This window comes from Mya arenaria, chromosome 6, assembly GCF_026914265.1.
Source record: "Mya arenaria isolate MELC-2E11 chromosome 6, ASM2691426v1".
In the NCBI taxonomy this organism is placed as follows: Eukaryota; Metazoa; Mollusca; class Bivalvia; order Myida; family Myidae; genus Mya; species Mya arenaria.
In genome coordinates, this window is record NC_069127.1 from 74,324,962 (window position 1) to 74,344,554 (window position 19,593).

Sequence of the window (19,593 nt, forward strand, 5' to 3'; positions counted from 1 at the left end):
AATTCATTCAGAATGAATTTACAAACTGAGTATATTACTATACGGATTTCCACCAGTTTCCAGCAAAGTACGCATGGAAAAAATGTAAACTGCAGCGTCACCATGCGTACTTTGCTGGAAACTGGTGGAAATCCGTATAGTGCATTAAGAAGTCATGGATAACGTCGACATAAATTTGGTTGAAATAATATTTGAAAGCCTTGCATGGGTTTCACAGAAAACCATGTGGGATTTCAAGTATGTTGATATATCTTTCTTGGAAAAGGTATTCCAGAGCTCACATCCGTATATTGCTTTTGGTAACAGATGACTGACAAATGGTCCTTTATGTTTTTGCACTGATTGTGTCAAAGTGGAAACCACTGTTGCTTATAAAATAAAAAAAATATTCAAACGACCCCCAACATCGGGCATAATCTTTGAAAAGTTTGTACATTAGGTCCTTCGTCTGCAGATAGAGTTGGGATCCATAATCATATAAATACTTAAGGTTTAACTATTAGTTTTATTAGTAATTCTTTTAATTCTTGTTTTCCTCAGGGATTCCCGAATTAATTTACATCTACAATCTCTTTTAGCTCGATTGTGACGAAAGATGACAATTTATAGAAACACGCCCGAGTTTAGGGTATAAACCCAAACTAGTATACATTTCGAGAAGCCCTGAGGCGGTACACCTGGTGGGGATCGAACCCACAATCTCAATAGGGGAGAGGTGAAACCCATACCACTACTCATATTCTTTAACACATAAATGCTCGTGTCTTATATCATTAGGACCGCAGGGTATTTCTTCTGGTAAAGACTTGATACATTCGGTAACCACTACATGTGATACGCTCACTTCCGGGTCAGGGACAATGCCACTTAGTTAAAACTCGTTTCAACAATTCGCTTCCATTCGCTATGAAAATCAGAAGACATTTACTCATAAACTGTTTCAGCTACAAGTTCTAAATTATTGTTCAATAAAGTAAACATATGGTTCCACATATTATCTGTGTCTTTTTTTTCTGCATATGCATGTATTTTGTGATAATATAATCCTTACCCGGTACCCGCAATCTTTGGTCGCGCCTCTAGAGCCTTTGTTCTACGCCTGTTTTGAATTTAGGTAGTGATGCACTTGGGATAGGAGGAAAATGTTTTTGCTTTAAATGAACTTGGGCTAAAATTGCAAATAAGTTTAACTTAATGCTTAAACTGCTAAGGAATATTCTTCATAACAAAGATCAATAGGCGACGCACGTTGTTTAGACTTCTTAGTTACATTATAATTGCGCTTACGAGTGTACTTTCACAACAGATAAGTTCCCTACTTGTTAGTTTGCCTAGAAAACTTTATTGAAGATTGGAGCATATCGAAACAAAAATACATCATCAAGAACTACACGCATGTAAGCGTTCTTAAGTCAATATCTCAGCAAATTATGCATGTATTGCATTGAACCATCAAACCTACATTGTAACTTAAGACAAGTGTTTCCAATTATCCAACCTACTTAATTAAGAAGATAAGTCTATTTTGCATATGATGCAACTTATGGTCCTTTATTATTATGCTGAAGCTTTTGCGAGTTAGCGTTCAAGAATCAATATTACGCAACTACTTAATGCATTGCCTCCCTTGTTGAAGACTGTCGTCTGAAGCATCATAGAAACCTTGTCTTGTGGCAATATTTAGAATGCTAATTATTTATTTCTCGCTTCAAATGTCACCATAAAAAAGTTTTCAAGCACCTTTAAGGAATAATGCTTCACTCTCCTTAGAATTATTTAAAGACCGATTTGACTATTAACATTATCTGAATCACTGCGCGCATATCCATGACAACCACGAATAATCACATATCCATACCCATTTATTTTTACTACGCACAAAAGAGTTCCAGCAAAAGATACATTTTTACTTTATTTTGTTTAACTTGGGTGGGAGAAAAATCATCTACAGAGTCTTTCACATGTGTAGTGTCTTTCAGATGTGTAGTCTTTTTCACATGTGAAGTGTCTTTCACATGTGTAGAGTATTTCACATGTGTAGTTTCAACAACAACAACACATCAAGTCTGCTAGGAATTGTCTGAATTGGCCAAGGATTTATATGGGATTTAGTTTATGTTTCGCTAGCAGATCACGAATTTGACATTATAGGTCCCAATTTTGGATTTAAAGCCTCCCACTCAAAACCTAAGCGTATTATGGTTTAAATTTTTAATGGGGATGGAGTAGGTGGTCCTTCCCCATGATTAATTTCAGCGTAAACAGTGAAGTATTGTGTATTAGTGAACTGCGCCCCTCTGAATCTGCTTATGATTAGAATATGCAGGACGTAACACATTCATTGGACTTTGTACGTAGTGGAATTTGGTATTTTAGCACACTTTTCAGGATTTATAATAAGTGGTTATAAAGTAAATATTTTCTCGAAAATTAATAGTTTGTCGAACTGTGCTGTGTTTTAGCCTAAATGTTATGATGAGCTCTATTATTTTTAAATTAGTGGTAGAAAAAGACAGCAGTATATTGAAGAGTATTTAATTGCATATTATAATGGACAAACTTCATAACGCTTCAGCTTTAAACATGAAATCAAGCTTGGCAAGCTTATCATCATTGAGCTTTTAGCCTTGTGTTGAAATAAGCGACATCTGTTTCTGACTAGGAGATTTCCAACGACCCTAAAACCTCACTTGCACTACGTACCAAATATCTAAAACTCATAAAACACATTCTAGCACACCGGATAGGCATTTCCGGTGAATTCAGCCGTGCTGGAAAATTCCATCTGGCACCCCTCTATGCCAGATGAGTCACGCGCTGTGACGTAATACTTTTTATTTATTTTATTATACACTTTATGTAACCATTATTATGCGATTTAATAGATAAGTTCCATTAACATAACCTTGACAAAAATATATCCTCAAAACAAAATAAAATAATCCTTAAAAGACGTGATATCGTAGGAACTTATTGACGTATGCAGTAAATACAAATTACTGCGCGCCATGACGTCATAAACTTCATCGCATGCGCTTTTTGTATATTGAACAAAAAATGCGCTATTTATGTATTTTCTTCACAAAACAATGTGATTTAAGGTATGCTTGAAAAAAATATATATCACGTGTGTCCGTTCCGGATAGAAAAATCCGATCCTCGGGCACGCTGCGTTGTCGGTAACTCGGCAAGCCTCATTATCTGGCAACGCAGGTGCCCTTGGGTCGGATTTTTCTATCCGGAACGGAAATACATGACAGATATTATTATTCTTACTTTAAGAACGTACTTTCAAGAATCAATGGTCCCCTAATAGAATGTATGAACCTTTCACTTCACCTGGCGTAAAGTGCTGTGGGACGGCTCGTACGTCGTACACAGTGTAGATATTTATTTCCTGGTCCTTCGTGATCATCGCAAATGCCAGCGAATTCGTGATACGCCGACTGTTCCAAGGCGGTATTAAATCTCATCAGTTATTGATAAAGATGTTTTTTAGGCTGTAGGCCGCTAGGCCTGCAGACTTTTATAACCGTATCTCGGAAATCGCATCGGCTGATCGACATAACATTTTTAACTTTTGGCGAATTAATGCGCGCACGGACGTATCAACCCCAGCGCGGTTAGAACTGCGGTGGTCACCGACCTAATTTAGATTAAAATTAGCAAGATTTACAAGTCTGAAACTTTTTGACTACGCGTCTTTACCCTGAAGTTTTTATTTTATTATTCATACGAAATAGGACTAACTGTTTTGGTGCAACAATATCAACATAACTATTCTAGTTTATATCCACATTTAGTCGATGAAAAGTGCCCTGACGCTCCTAGTGTCATGGTTTTAATTTGAACTAATAGAAAAGGGTCTCATCCTGCTGCTTCTGCTGCTGCTGTTGTTGCTGCTGCTGCTACTGTTTAACAGAAACCTTCTGAGTTTGGTGACTACTTAGTTCATACAAGATTTGTTTTACATTTCATTTCCAGTATATGTATCAGTTTTTAAGGGCGAATGGAAAGGAATGAACGTATACTTAAGCATGCAATTGCCATTTTGGTAAACAATGAACGTGGGATTTATTTATAATAAGTTGTGATGTAATGTGTACAGTATAACCACTTCAACTAAAATAGCATATATTAAGCACAATTTAAGAATGTTAAGCTACAATCGATCATTTCCACTCTATTTGCCTTGCGCTACACCCTTGGCCAACAAAGGACCACCTGCGTGAAGCAACATAGGAGGCCAAACAACATAGTCCAGTTGATTCCCCGTCTTTGTGTATGTTCTATATCTGTCTGAGTCAAACTTCCCGCCTGTCTTCGGTGTGTCAAAAACAACGGGCGGATCCTGGACACTCATTAACCAACACAATTCCACGCAACTTCTGTAAAAGCGCTCTGTGTTCTTTGGGAGTTTCAGCTTATTTTTCTGGACCAGATTCTGAAAACGTAGTCGGAAATACATCACAATACACTATTATATTATCTTTAGGTAATGCAGATAAATATATTGAAAAAGTATGGTTTCTATATGCTAATGTTAAGATATCTTAACCAAGTAACTTGATAAACATTACGTAAGGTACAAATACATACCTTGTACACGTCCTCAACGAGAAGTGGGGCAAAGCTTTTCTGCATTTCTTTTAGTAGCTTGTTTCGTGTGACGTCAACCTATATACATTGTTAAAATTAAATAAAACAAATCAATTTGTTTTGTATAAAAGTGTTTTTCCAGTTCTGAGCCCTACTTCAGAATTTCTATTTTTATGATCATTTGAGAACTTATGAAGGGCGATGTAAAGCCAATACATTTACTTAAATTGAGCGTTTACAAATACATTCGATATATTATTGTAGCGAATGACAATCTTTAATATAATCGAATAAAGACGTTCACCTTTGTTTCTTTCACGTTGCTACCGTTTTCAATTAAACTCAATGCTGCTCTCTTTATATTGTTTTTAAAATCGTTGGCCATTAATCTGCAATAACAGTCGACGTCCTGAAACAAAATAAAACAATATGTTATTTTTGAACTAGAATGAATCTAAAACATTTGGAGGCCAATAAAATGTTTACAATTTAGTACATATCGTATATGTATAATCAATTAATATATGATAATAACGTAGTTTAAAGAATTACCATAAGTATTCCTAACAGTTTTGCAATGGCTTTCCCTTCATCAAGCCCTTCTACCTCTGCATCTTCATAGGCATCTGTCCATTCGTTGTCATACAATTCAGAATATTTCTCTGCAAGTTTTGTCGGCCTGTTCTCGTCACTAAGGTCGGTGATGTTTGGATTATCATCCGATAGTTTAGCACCTACAACCTTGCTTAGTCTGAAATAAAGGTAGAAATCCTGCTGTTAAAGTTCAAGCAGGTTTAACCCAGTATTTATTGATAAAGTATGTTGATGCATGTTTGTGTTGCTTTTACGTTGTCGGTCTCTCGTCAAGTGCATTTAAGCGTGGTCTTTGTTAAAGATATTGGCTACTTAGCGATTGTACCCGTAGTTGCAATAAAAGCATTTAAGGGACTTTTTCATATTTTTATGGCTAACTCTAGACAACACGCTTGTACCAATGAAAGCTTTTATCAAAAGCTCGAATAAGATATCTATTGTTGAGAAACCCTTGAACATATCACAAAAACCTGTTGATCAAGTTATAAAAAGTGGCTGTAAAGCAATCGAAAAATGACGATATACTGTTTAAAGCACATAAGTCCGGTCAAATCAATGTCTGCCAGTTGCTGTCAGAGTTAAGTAAAATTATAAAATAATACATTTTACCCAATTTTGAAATTGTAGTTGAGTGAGTACGTTTAAGTTTGAGTTTTTGTTTCCTTTTACTTGAAATTTTAAGTAGATATACAACGGAAGTTTGGATTTCAAAATGGAATACAATTATTTTTTTGTGTCTCTCCTTGGGGTCCCATAGAACATAAAATGTGTACCTGTTTCTAAGCTCTGTTATCTCTTCTTGGGCATCTTTCAGTTTCTTCCGGAATTCCTCATTGCCTTCATCGTGTGTTTGATCTCTTCGGGCTGGACTCGCTTTCTTTCTATTGAATGTGTAGATACGAACACCTTAATAAATCATTGAAATGAACACATAAAAGAGTTTTCTCATATGGAAAATATATAATACAATGCTTGATAAATGGGTGCCAAAGTTACTCACTTTTCTAGATCTTTTTTCATTTGGCTGATTTCCCTGTAAAACAAAAATACAGGTGATTCTTTAAATGGCCAAAACATTTTTAGTGTAAATGTTTGTTGATTGTGTCTATTTCAAAACCAGTCTGCTATCTCTTCAGAGTATACTCATGGCAACCTTGATACACTTGTAGAATATTTCCATGTTATTTTTAGTCAATGAAAAGAATGACATATGTCAATGCCAGAGTGTTTCAAATACAGACCAGCAATATCAAAGTCCATTGTATGTAGTTTTAGCAATAACGAAAGCCACACTATCTTATATTATAGTTGAGAATGAGTACAAGTACTTCTTTAACATCATTTATCTAGAGAAAGTTTTCTATATGCGAATTCTTACGACGACGAAGACCACAAATTGTCAAAACCAAGAATGCTTGAGATAAGCAACAATTTATTCCTTTCTCTCTTTCTCTATCTTTGATTGGTGTTTCTTAAAACTGTCCTCTCTCCTTTAACTCCTATTTATAATAATTCAAGGAAAACTACAGGGACAAGCCCAGTAGTCAGAAAATGAAACATAAACTCTGTTCATATGCCCAAGACAAGGGTCCAAACAATAATGATGTAAAGACAAACACATATTAACACCAGTGACATACACATACCCAAATACACAATACACAAATACTAACACCACACACGCATCAACATAGTTTGACCGATAAATGATGGGAGTACCGGCATGAAACGGCCAGTCCACTGATACACGAGTAATAAGCTGATGTTTCAAATATGCGGTAGTATGTAATACGTGTCCGTAAAGCGTTCAATCAAGGATTTAAACAAATGTGTTAAAAGAACATAAGTGAGAACCAAAGCTACATACTTCTCAAGATCTTTCTTCTCATCTTGCAGTTTGCTGATTTCACTGCAAAACAAAAAGTCTTGTGGTTCGTTAAATGGTAAATACTATGTTTAACGCAGACGTTTATTGATTGCGTCTAGTTTAGTACTAGTATGCTACCTCTCTAGATTATACTCGTGACAATTAATCAGATACTGATATTTCGTGTATGTACAGCTTCCAGTCAATGAAACGAATTAAACATGGCATATGTGAGTGCCTGAGTAAGTCAAAGCTCTTTAAAGTTGGGTATAGGCACATTCATACGATAACAACAAATTACCATTACCAAGAATGCCTTAAAAACTGACTGCTGTCGAAACTTGTACATCAGCTCCACTCTAAACAAACTTATCTTTTTTTGTTTGGAGTAGCACCATTTTTTTCTCAATCTCTGTTATGTGTTTTGTTTTCATTGTTTACATATCTCCTGATATCTAATGTTTATAAGCCTATACTTTAAAAAGCTGTGTAAAATTGTCAAACGACTACTTTCGGTAAATAAATTACATTGAAAAAAGGATACTAAGAGCGTATATTAAGACTATCAACTTTAAAGGCACACAATATAGGTTGATGCAACGGAATTAAAAACTACGTGTAAACATAATAATGCATTGTAATTCAAGGAAATTGGCATCAACCTGGCATTATGTGCTATAATTATACCCTTCTTTCTTTCGGAGGATGTCTTTGTTCTCTCCCTGCACTTTTGCCAGCTGCTTTGTTAGGGTCTCTTTCTCCCTTTTCAGACAGTTTGGTAATATTATTGCATTTTTATAGTTAACAACTAATATACACATATCTAATTATGGCTTCCAGCCTGCATAATTGTGTTTGTATATTTCAAATATAGTATCAACATTGACGTAGAACTTAGTTGCTTTCGTCTATTTGCATACCAGTCTGCTGTCTCGTAATAATATACTCAGGACAATCATTCAGATAAATGTGTAACGTGTCCGTATAGCTTTCATTTAGTGATTAAAACAAAAATAAATTGAAAAGTCAATGCCAGCATTGATCAAAGTTAAAAATAAAGTTAAAATTGATTACAGACCAGAATAATCAAGGATCAGTTGTATGTTCTTACAGAACAAGTCCACAGTGAGCTTAGCTGAATGAGTGAAATGAATGAGTGCAAAATCATTATTAAAGAGACAATGATCCAACTTAAATTGTGTGAATCCAGAAGACAAAGACCATAACTGGGACAAAACCCAAAACACAAATGGGAATGTTTGAAAAACTGACGGCCGCATAAACTAGTGAATCAACTTCAAGCTTCACGTACTTATCTCTTTTGTTCAGAGTTGCATCATTTTCATTTCGTAATTTCTCCATCTCTTCATGGTGTTTCTTTAACGTTTCGTCATACTTCCTGTGGAAAATATGGTTTATACGTTTCTGTTTCAAAATGATTATTTTCATGAAATGGCATACGTCTACTTTGCCTAATAACTTACTTTGTAAAGGAAAGAAAATGTAAAGCAAGGATAGAATAGACTTCCTCTTATGAAAACTTTAGTTTTATTATTAGACTTTGAAATTTAAGAATTTGCATGTTGATAGCCTATAAGAGCCTTATGTTTAGCTACATTGTCTACCCGTAAATCAGTATTATCTATTGTAAGATAGCATAGATTTAATATAAAGTAAATAATGGAAGAATGAGTTACTGGGTAAGATATGGAAGTAAAAGAGTTGTGTCTACACAAATGCGTTGCTATCGGATGTTTTACGAGTTATCTTTATTGCAGAGAGGTATTGTACGAACATTCAAGTTATTGAATGTCATATTGAATACATTTCAGAAGTTTCTTGAGATGGAGTGGAAACGATATATACTATGTAATGATATAGAATAATTATAATTGTTTCTTTCAGTGATATATCGATTTAGTTTCATCGAGTTAGCTGAATGAGTGAAATGAATGAGTGCAAAGTCATTATTAAAGAGACAATGATCCAACTTAAAGTTTGTGAATACAGACGACAAAGACAACAATTTGTAAATAAAACTGGGAATGTTTAAAAAACTGACGGCCGAATAAACTAGTGAATCAACTTCACGCTTCACGTACTTATCTCTTTTGTCCAGAGTTGCATCATTTTCTTTTCGTAATTTTTCCATCTCTTCATGGTGTTTCTTTAACGTTTCGTCATACTTCCTGTGGAAAATATGGTTTATACGTTTCTGTTTCAAAATGATTATTTTCATGAAATGGCATACGTCTACTTTGCTTAATAACTTACTTTGTAAAGGAAAGAAAATGTAAAGCAAGAATAGAATAGGCTTCCTCTTATGAAAACTTTAGTTTTATTATTAGACTTTGAAATTTAAGAATTTGCATGTTGATAGCCTATAAGAGCCTTATGTTTAGCTACATTGTCTACCCGTAAATCAGTATTATCTATTGTAAGATAGCATAGATTTAATATAAAGTAAATAATGGAAGAATGGGTTACTGAGTAAGATATGGAAGTAAAAGAGTTGTGTCTACACAAATGCGTTGCTATCGGATGTTTTACGAGTTATCTTTATTGCAGAGAGGTATTGTACGAACATTCAAGTTATTGAATGTCATATTGAATACATTTCAGAAGTTTCTAGATATGGAGTGGAAACGATATGTACTATGTAGTGATATAGAATAATTATAATTGTTTCTTTCAGTGATATATCGATTTAGTTTCATCGAGTTAGCTGAATGAGTGAAATGAATGAGTGCAAAGTCATTATTAAAGAGACAATGATCCAACTTAAAGTTTGTGAATTCAGACGACAAAGACAACAAAGTATAAATAAAAAAGGGAATGTTTAAAATACCGACGGCCGAAAATACTAGCCAATCATCTTCACTCTTCACATACTTATCTTTTTTGTCCAGAGTTGCATCATTTTCTTTTTGTAATTTATCCATCTCTGCTTGGTGTTTCTTTAACGTTTCGTCATATTTCCTGTAGAAGATATCGTTTATACGTTTCTGTTTCAATTTTTTTCATGAAATGGAATGCGTCTACTTTACTTAATATATCATTTTGTAAAGGAAAGAAAAAGGTAAAGGAAGAAGAAATTCTACTCCGATGTATTCATCTGTCCTTTTGGCGGTTTCTTTTGACTTTTTCTCCAAATCTGACGGCTGCTTTAAAAGGTTTTCCCTCTCCCTTTTAGAAAATTATAAATTAAAGATAACACAGATTTATTAGAACACAAAAAATGGAAGAATGGCTTGCTGTGTAGGATACGGAAGTAAACGGTTTTGTCCACATAAATGTGTTGGAATCGGATGTATATAGCAGAGAGGTATTGTATGAACGAACATTCAAGTTGATAATTGTCATATTGAATATATTTCAGAAGTTTATTGATATGGAGTGGATACGATATGTACTACGTAGAGGTAATAATACATTTCATATCTATAAGTAATCCGATTAATTGAAAGCCTACCTTTCCCAAGTAGATTTTGCTTGTGCGACGTTGTTTTTCTCACTGAAATTATAAAAAACGACCAAAAAGCTTTAATTTACTAATCAAGGTCTTGCCACATGAAAGAAGTCAAGAAAAAAAACGAGGGTGCTTAAGATTACCTTTGTAGTTTATTCATACCATCTTGCAGTCGGTCTATCTCTTTCTCTAAGTTTTTGATCTTGTTGCTTGAAATAGATAGAAGGAATACTGTTGAGGGAAAATCCGAAAGTCATCTTAATATACATAACTTTAACAAGTGTAAAGCATGTTGCACAGTTACTTTTCATTTTTAATGAATACTTTAATTTCGATCACGATGGTTACCTTTCTGATGATGAAGATTGACTGGCATTTGTATTATTTCGATCGGCTTTAGCGTGATTTTCGTCAACTCGTTTCCTTAAAATAATAACCATAATTACCATAAGAAATTGATGCATAGCAAAAAGACATATTAATTTAAATTTATTTATATAAATACGACCATTCAGCACATGAGTTTTTTTTATATTAATGAACTCTCTGTTGCTGTGTTTTTGTTTTCTTTGAAAAATGGGAGAAATATAAAAAATATATATATAACGTTTCTATGCGATACACAATGCGATGACCTTAGACTAGTCATTTAAATCACAATAACCAACTTTGACTTCATGTATAGTTCTTGTTTGGTTTAAACAGAATCTATTTATATGAATAATACAAGATACAGAATACAATCATTAAGCATAATCAAACTAGTACTAACGCAGGCTAAAGTACACGGAGAATGCATAATGTTGGTCATAAAGTATTCAAAGACTTGAGAAGAAAGCTTGAAGCTTAAACAGTGTCTCGTTTCTGTCGTACTAACAGGCTGCTTTTAAAGTGTAAAAACTTGGTTGGTGTAAACTACGTGTATTGAAGTTTTAAGTAGTTACAATATTAGATCAGGTTAATTATTATGAATAGTATTGTAAATTGTAACAAGGTATGTATATAAATAAAGAACAGAAAACAGACGTAAGAGGGTTTCAAATAAAGTAAATAGATGAGTACGAGTGATAGAAAGTAGAGAAGTGACATGTCAGGGTGTAGGTGGTAGATGTCAGTTCTGTTAAATTATGTTGATGATGAGTTGAATATGTAGGTCTGTTTGATAAATGTAAGGACACATTTGAAGATAGTCGTGTTTGTTTGGTCATAAGCCTCTTTCGAAGAGAAGGAGTTTAAGTGCGATCGGTTTGGAGGTAAGCAATTTGTCAAGTAGACTTGCTCTAGAATCTCGGTAAAGTGGGCAGAAAAAGAAAAAGTGGTATGTGTCTTCAATTTCCGCGCATTGGCCACATGGACTATCTACAATGTTTTAGAGAATAAATGCTCGTAAAGGACACACTTTAGACGTGTTGCACTGGCAAAAATTACATCGGCCTCGTGTTGATTTTTTTCAAGTTCTTCTTCCGCTTGCGAGATATTATTCCAGGTGACATCAGGTTACTCGTCTGATAAAGATTGTATAAAATATTTCAAATGATCTTCGATCGAGAAGGAATTTGTGAGACCTCATTATATGTATTCTCTTCCAGGCCTTTCGTTTGACAGACTGAATATGCTACTGCAAGGAGCAGGAACTTGAAAGTGTGACACCCAAGTGTGTATGTAAGGCATCTTCCTTGATCTGTGCATTATTATTGAAAACAGGTGGATGTGATGGTTTGTTCATCGTTCTAGGGAAAAGAAGTGCCTCTGTTTTTGCTGGATTTAAAGAAATTTGCCAACGTTCTGCCGAGGTATGAATCTTTGCAAAGTCGTCATAAGGTAGACTTGCTGCAGAAATAGGGAAATCGACAATAATGTATAAGGCTGTGAATGTGACTTGTTAACTTAACGCTCTGAGCAATCGGTTCATTGTTTTACACTGATCTTTAGACTAACTACGAGCATTGAGTTCCATGTAAATACGATTTGGAATCTGATAAAAGACAGAAACATCAGGATTTTCCGTCAAAGTAGTTCAAATCTATCTGAAGCTAATTGCATAAAACTGATTTATCCACAGGGTATCTTTGGCGAGTTTTCACATGACAGTAAGATGATATATCAACAGTAATTATTGGACAAATATTGACCAATCAATAACCGATTTGGCAAACTTTAACTAGTTGTATACAATTAGCTTCTAAAAGATAAACTTTTCATACAAATGGTATCTGCTTGTTATTGGATTGTCAAGCTATAAAGAAAGTCCAGATGCAAAAGAGGTTGATGGAAGCAATTCATTGTTGTCAATTGGCATGAAACAATGAAGTTGTCGAAGTTTAACAACAAACAGTTCTTACTTTAACCTCTTTTCTTCCTCCAGTGAAATGCTAAGTTTTTGTTTCGTCTGTTCCAAATCCAATCTGTAAATATACAATACATTTTGCACAAGTACGTTTTGTTGGAGGTGGAAGCACCCACGGTACATCATAATGAATTCAATTATAGTTTGGCGTCGGTAAAGGCTTGTCCCTGTAGTTTCCATTTTATATTCAATATCAGTGTTCATCACTTTCTAATGACTACAATATAATAATAATAATAATAATAATAATAATAATAATAATAATAATAATAATATAGCATGAGAAGTTATATTTTATTTTTAGTAATTTACCAAGTGATTGTGTCTGTTTGCCCAACACTATATCAAGAAGGAAGCATGTATAAAACAAGCATATACATGACATGTTCATGGCATAGCAACGATTCAAATTTAAAATATAATTTTCGAATGTGTTTGATAAAAAAGTAAAATTGCCTCCAATAATTGCAATTACAAATATATATAACCAGCCTCTAATCGCTGACAAAAAGTGTATGCTTACTTCGCGTCTTTTGTTATTTTTTCGTTTTCGTCTTTGAGCCGTTTGATTTCATCACTGGAAAAAAAGTATTTCCATTATATGAACGACTAAATGTGGCATACACTATGTATGTCTATCTATCTCTAAGTATAATATTGATTAAAATGTATCTCAAGACAAACTCGATGACATAACGTGCGTATGCCTTGTTGAGCTCGGCAAGTGTGCACATGAGAGCAAACGACAACATTAAGACAACGTCATACACTACATTAATACGACATGTTCATTATAAAGATAAGATTAATCCATACCATGATAAAGAAAGTTGTCATTGAGTGTCATCGATCACGTGCTCGTTCTTATGAATATCATTGAAATAAATAGAATGCATACAAACTGTAGATCATAACACATGCCACGAGCCATTCATTGTGCCTATTTAGGCCAATAGTTTGGTCCCAATCACCCCCTTAATATGATTTACGAGATAAACTCCCAAAGAAAGCATCAATTGATCTTCTTAAAAACCTCAACCTCAGTGATAACTAAATTACATATTTTTAGTTTTGGGTGTGCCTCAGTCATGGTTGCAACTAAACTTCAAATTTTAACACATGTTTACAAAAAGGGGTTGATGGAAGCAATTCATTGTTGTCAATTGGCATGAAACAATGGAGCTGTCGAAGTTAAACAACAAAAAGTTCTTACTTTAACCTCTTTTCTTCGTCCAGTGAAATGCTAAGTTTTTGTTTCGTCTGTTCCAAATCCAATCTGTAAATATACAATATATTTTGAACAAGTACGTTTTGTTGGAGGTGGAAGCTCCCACGGTACATCATAATGAATTCAATTATAGTTTGGCGTCGGTAAAGGCTTGTCCCTGTAGTTTCCATTTTATATTCAATATCAGTGTTCATCACTTTCTAATGACTACAATAGCTAACTTGTTATCTGTGTTTATATCATACGGAAGGTGTAACTATGCGATTGAACTCGCATAAACCTTAATATGTTGTTATGTTAACACTCACTCAGCCTTCTGTAGTTTTGATTCAAGCTTTTAGACATCTGCATTGCAATAATAATAATAATAATAATAATAATAATAATAATAATAATAATAATATAGCATGAGAAATAATATTTTATTTTTGTAATTTACCAAGTAATTGTGCCTGTTTGCCCAACACTTTATCAAGAAGGAAGCATGAATAAATCAAGCATGTACATGACATGTTAATGGCATAGCAGCGATTTAAAATTTAAATATTATGTTTTAATGCGTTTGATAAAAAAATAAAATTGCCTTCAATTATTGCAATTACAAATATATATAACTAGCCTCTATTGCTGACAAAAAGTGTATGCTTACTTCGCGTCTTTTGTTATTTTTTCGTTTTCGTCTTTGAGTCGTTTGATTTCATCACTGAAAAAAAATATTTCCATTATATAAACGACTAAATGTGGCAAACACTATGTATGTCTATATATCTCTAAGTGTAATGTTGATTAAAATATATCTACATGACAAACTCGATAGCATAACATGCCTTGTTGAGCTCACTAAGTGTGAGCAAACGACAACATTAAGACAACGTTATACACTAAATTAATACGACATGTTCATTATAAAGACAAGATCATCCCATACCATAATAACGAGTGTTGTCGTTGAATTTCATCGATCACGTGCTTGTTCTTATGAAGATCATTGAAATAATTAGAATGTGTACAAACTGTAGATCATAACACATGCCACAAAGGCATTCATTATGCCTGTTTAGGCCGATATTTTGGTCCCCATTATCCTCTTAATAGAATGAACTCCAGAACAAAGCAACAATTGATCTTCTTAAAAACCTCAACCTCATGGATAACTGAATTAAATAGTGTACGTTTTGGATCAGCTGTGCCTCAGTCATGGTTTCAACTAAACTTCAAATTGTAACACATGTGTTTACAAAAAAAAGTGCAAACACTTATTAAAAAGTATTGCTTAAAAATAGATTATATCAACAATACTGACAATTACCTTAATGTCGATTTTTCTTTTTGTACATCTACATCTTTTCGTTTCTGAGTTCTGGAGACACAGATGTAAGGCATAACATTATTGGTACATTAAATAACGGGGTAGTGTATGTATGTATGTATGCACTACTTGTAGGAAGTGAAAACATGAAATATAATTCTTTAATGAGCAATTATTCAATAATATAAAATAATTAGAAGCGATACAGATGTGTGTGCTTCAGGATTACAGAAACTTACGAAGAAACTGGTACAGCTGGTGCAGTACCTTTGACAGGCCTGTAATGTACAAATAAAAAGGCGCCTGTAAGAATTGGCCTTCCCCAATATTTTAGCTAGTTGTGCCATAAGAATGACTTACTACAGAAGATAAAGCCATACTTCAATAAGGACTTGGTGCATGGTGCCAAAATCAGGTACAATGCAAACAGCATATACATATGGTGCATTTTACTGGCCTTAGCGAGAAGAACTGAGGAATTTTTCTATTGATATGTATCAATTTCTCCTTCAAATTGTCTCTCCCTTTCTTGAGAATCTCTATCTTTGACTCTAGCTGAACAATCTCTAGTCTTTAAAATTTAGTAATATTTTTTGAAATTTCATTTATCTTATCAAATTTAAAAATGCATTAACTTCAAAACAACACTTTATTTATTTGTGAGTATATACAAACACAAAAACATTTTTATTTTTACTAAAAAGCCTGAATAAGTACTTTATTACCCTTATTTTGTGAGCAAACAATATTTTTGAAATACATTTTTACTGATTCATAATATTATTATACCTGTTATTTCTTTCTGCCTCTGACAATTGTGTCGTTAGCTCTTTAATTTGTTCTTTTAACTTTTCTATTTCTGCTTTCAATGTAGCATTTCCCCCGTCTCTGTAAAACATAGACTTTGTTAAATTAAGAATAAGAAGGATTTATGTTTATGCATATGTGACGTCTTCATCCTGAAGGAGTCATGTGGGGTAAAAAACAAGTGACCGTTTTTTTGCGATGTTTTGTACCTTATAAGCGGGCAACCATAGCTATTTTCACATGTTTTCGAAAAGGCTCGTTAATGTCACACATTGTTATAACTTTGTTTTGTTATTCCATTTCTTTATTGAAATACTTTTTTGTTAACGTAAATACCTCAACAGGGTTTATTTTTGTAAACGACATCACATATTGAAACATAGTATCTGGAAAGCACTTTTTATAATAGACCTGCCCAAGATTCACCCCCAACCTTTACCATGCATTGTTATTTATTTAATCCTACTGCATGTTCTGTTTGTAATATTCATGTCCGTATAAGTCATTTAAAAAGAACATTGGTTGGTGTTTGGCTATCAAACATGCTACATTATGTTTCTTTGCAGTATTGTAGTAATCATATTAAACAAATTCTTAACATACTTACTTTGAAACGTCCTTTTCGTTTCTTGTTTTCCCGTCCATCTCTTTTACCTGACTATACAACAATAACCATAAGAACATAAGTAGTAATGGCGATCAGAGGGGACAAGGTGAACAGTACAGTGAAATAAAAACTATTATTGAAAGCCATACACTTCCTTACGTATATACAACCATTATGACTTTCCGTTTAACAAGATTTCAAGATAGTGCCATACCTTTGTTTGTTTCTCTGCAACTCTTCCAGCTCACATTTTTGCTTATTGATCATTTCTTCAGCGCTGTAACATACATGGTCCGTTATTATGGGGAGAAGAACGTCTGTTTTCGTTCATTTGTTAATAAAGTAGAACCTAAATTTATCTGCTAAAATGTTCATTTTTAGTTCATAATGATATCTCTAAACAGTTTAAAAACAAATAGATGGCTTACATTTACGGGTTGTATCCGCTTTAGTATGTTGAATTAAACAATGGATCTCCATTGCCCGTTCCTTGTGAGTTTAAAAGATAAGAACTATTTATAAGTCTTAGTTAGAGATGAAAGCAGTTTACGAATAAAATAATTGAGTGATCATTAATGTTATTGTAGAAACCAATTTATACCTTTTCAAGGCATCATCGTAAATATGGTTTCCATCCATCGATGTGATTCCAGCTGCTTTTCTGAAAGCTGACCTGCACAAAACACAAACCATGTCATAGTTTAAATCGAAGACAAAGTTTTAAGAAGACTTTGCAGAGTAAACTTATTTCAGCCATAACGTTTGGAAAGAGGAAGGCCTAACTGATATATAATGTACTTTTTTACCACATAATAATTTCGAGATAATGTCACCTCATACAGTTTATAGTGGGACCTTATACTATCTTACGGGTCCAAGTTTTCCCTCAGGTACGCCAATTGTCCAGAAGCGACTCGCAGCTGTTTTCGCAAGTCTTCATTCTCTTTTTGTAGTTTGTCCAGTGACGGGCCAGAGGATTTCTTTATAACTTTGCTTTCCTTTCCTTTCCTGTACAATTAAACAATTTTTCTTTTTTAGTTTCTCTACATAGCAAATGTTCAGACAATCACCGTGTTTCTATCAATTTCAATTAAACATTTATCAGTATAAAGTATACCTTAATTCTTATTCATCCACGATACTTTAATTTAGATGGCTTGTATGTATGCTTTTAAAACATCTACGCCTTGTTTGTCAGTGAAATAATTGTAATGGAGTGACTTTAATTATTAAATTGGTATTATATAAACTTGATCCATTACTGTACCCTGCTGGTTTCGCACTCCCTTTCGTCGACTTCGACGACATGACTTCAACAACGATGCTTTGTCGTGACGTTCAGTTATAAGATCATTCTGTAAAAGGCATAATTAAAATATTTTCGACACTACTATTGGTTGTTAGTCATTGTCCGATTTAGGAAATATGATCGTGATAGCCATGTTCGTTTAAAATAATTAAACTCTTACCTCATGTTAAGAAGATGAGAAATATCCCTCATATCAATAATAGCAACGCTCGTTGTTTATACTTCCTAGTTACATGGTATTCCCGCTATAATCAACCAATTTACTTCCGCTTAAGATAAACGTTCACAAAGTTTATCGCTGTGTCGCATTAACTGATACATTGAGTTGTTTAAAATCACATTTAACTTAATGCGATTTGTATTTCAATATTGTCTACGTTAAAATAATTGTGGTGTGGTATACAAAACTTAAAGGGATTCAACGATAGCACAATTCGACGTACCAAGCCGATCTGATATGGGATATTTTCTGTCATGAAAGCGTTTATTTAAGCATTGTTATTTTTCATATCAATGACATTTTCATTATAAAGGTGGTAAACAGGGTTGGTATATTGAGTCCATAAACACCGCCAATAATAAGATAAATGGTTTTATTCTGTTATATTAAAATGCACTGTGTCCCATTCCTGTAACGCAGTATTACGACCACTGTCACCTGCATACACCTCATGTGATATGTAAAATAGACACCATACAACAATGTATGTATTTTATATGCTAGTTTTTTTGCAATCACATCCAATCAAACTTACTAGAAAAGATCATAGATGACACTTTTTGGCAAAGAAAGAAAACAAAATAAGTGATTAGTGCTCGAACATCAAATTTAGTAATTTCCGCTAAATTCAACTGTGCCTATTTTGATAGATGAAACGACAAAAGATCTAGTTCCCTGTTTGTAAGATTATGCAATGGGGTTCGACCTTAACACCGCTAGTGCGTAACAGCGTCCATACATTGGTTCATATAAATTCAGTTTATAATAGTTCAATGTTGCATTTAGAGAATTAATGAGGCTAGATTCCCGCTACTCGGTACGCGGTTTCCAGGTTTTTATGGGTACTCGGGGCTCAAGAGGGTAGTACGCGGTACGCAAAAACTCAAATTTTATCATTATTTGGTTCTGCATTACTGCGTTATAGTATTTGTTACGTATGTTAGTTATCTTACCATTAAAGCAGCAAATTAATTTTTCATTGAACACCTCTTGATACGTCTGACGCTGACGTGACCTTATGAACATATGTGGGTAAGCATGGGTCTGTCTTTCCAGACGAGGAGTGCCGACATTCGTTAGCAAGGATACGGACACGGAGAAGTCCCAGTGGAAAAGGCAAGGGGACAGGATGATAAAATCCTACTTAGTACCTGTATATATGTAGTTATATAAATACTATGTTCAATTCCATCGGAACAAGTATGAAAAGGCGCCCCTTTTATTAAAAATTCATAAA

General features: G+C 33.9%; 1 protein-coding gene across 4 annotated transcripts; it reads right to left on the bottom strand.

Moving 5' to 3' along the window:
• Positions 1–3,695: 3,695 nt before the first annotated feature.
• LOC128239365 (myosin-11-like) lies at positions 3,696–18,569 on the bottom strand. 4 transcript variants are annotated; one of them, XM_052955984.1, is made up of 27 exons: positions 18,297–18,569; positions 18,095–18,182; positions 17,698–17,835; positions 17,429–17,500; positions 17,042–17,104; positions 16,828–16,878; positions 16,203–16,301; positions 15,653–15,691; positions 15,414–15,464; positions 14,754–14,807; positions 14,090–14,152; positions 13,400–13,453; positions 12,872–12,934; positions 10,878–10,952; positions 10,673–10,738; positions 10,533–10,574; positions 9,953–10,039; positions 9,163–9,249; positions 8,373–8,459; positions 7,748–7,822; positions 7,061–7,102; positions 6,194–6,226; positions 5,967–6,074; positions 5,152–5,350; positions 4,904–5,008; positions 4,600–4,677; positions 3,696–4,444 (listed from the first exon to the last, which is right to left on the bottom strand). In XM_052955984.1, the coding sequence occupies exons 2-27, from the start codon at positions 18,133–18,135 to the stop codon at positions 4,184–4,186; spliced, it is 2,133 nt and encodes a 710-aa protein (XP_052811944.1). In that variant the 5' UTR covers positions 18,136–18,182; positions 18,297–18,569; the 3' UTR covers positions 3,696–4,183. The 4 variants fall into 4 exon arrangements, with proteins under 4 accessions (XP_052811944.1, XP_052811945.1, XP_052811947.1 ...); XM_052955985.1 differs by lacking the exon at positions 10,673–10,738; XM_052955987.1 differs by lacking the exon at positions 8,373–8,459.
• Between the last annotated feature and the right edge of the window lie 1,024 nt (positions 18,570–19,593).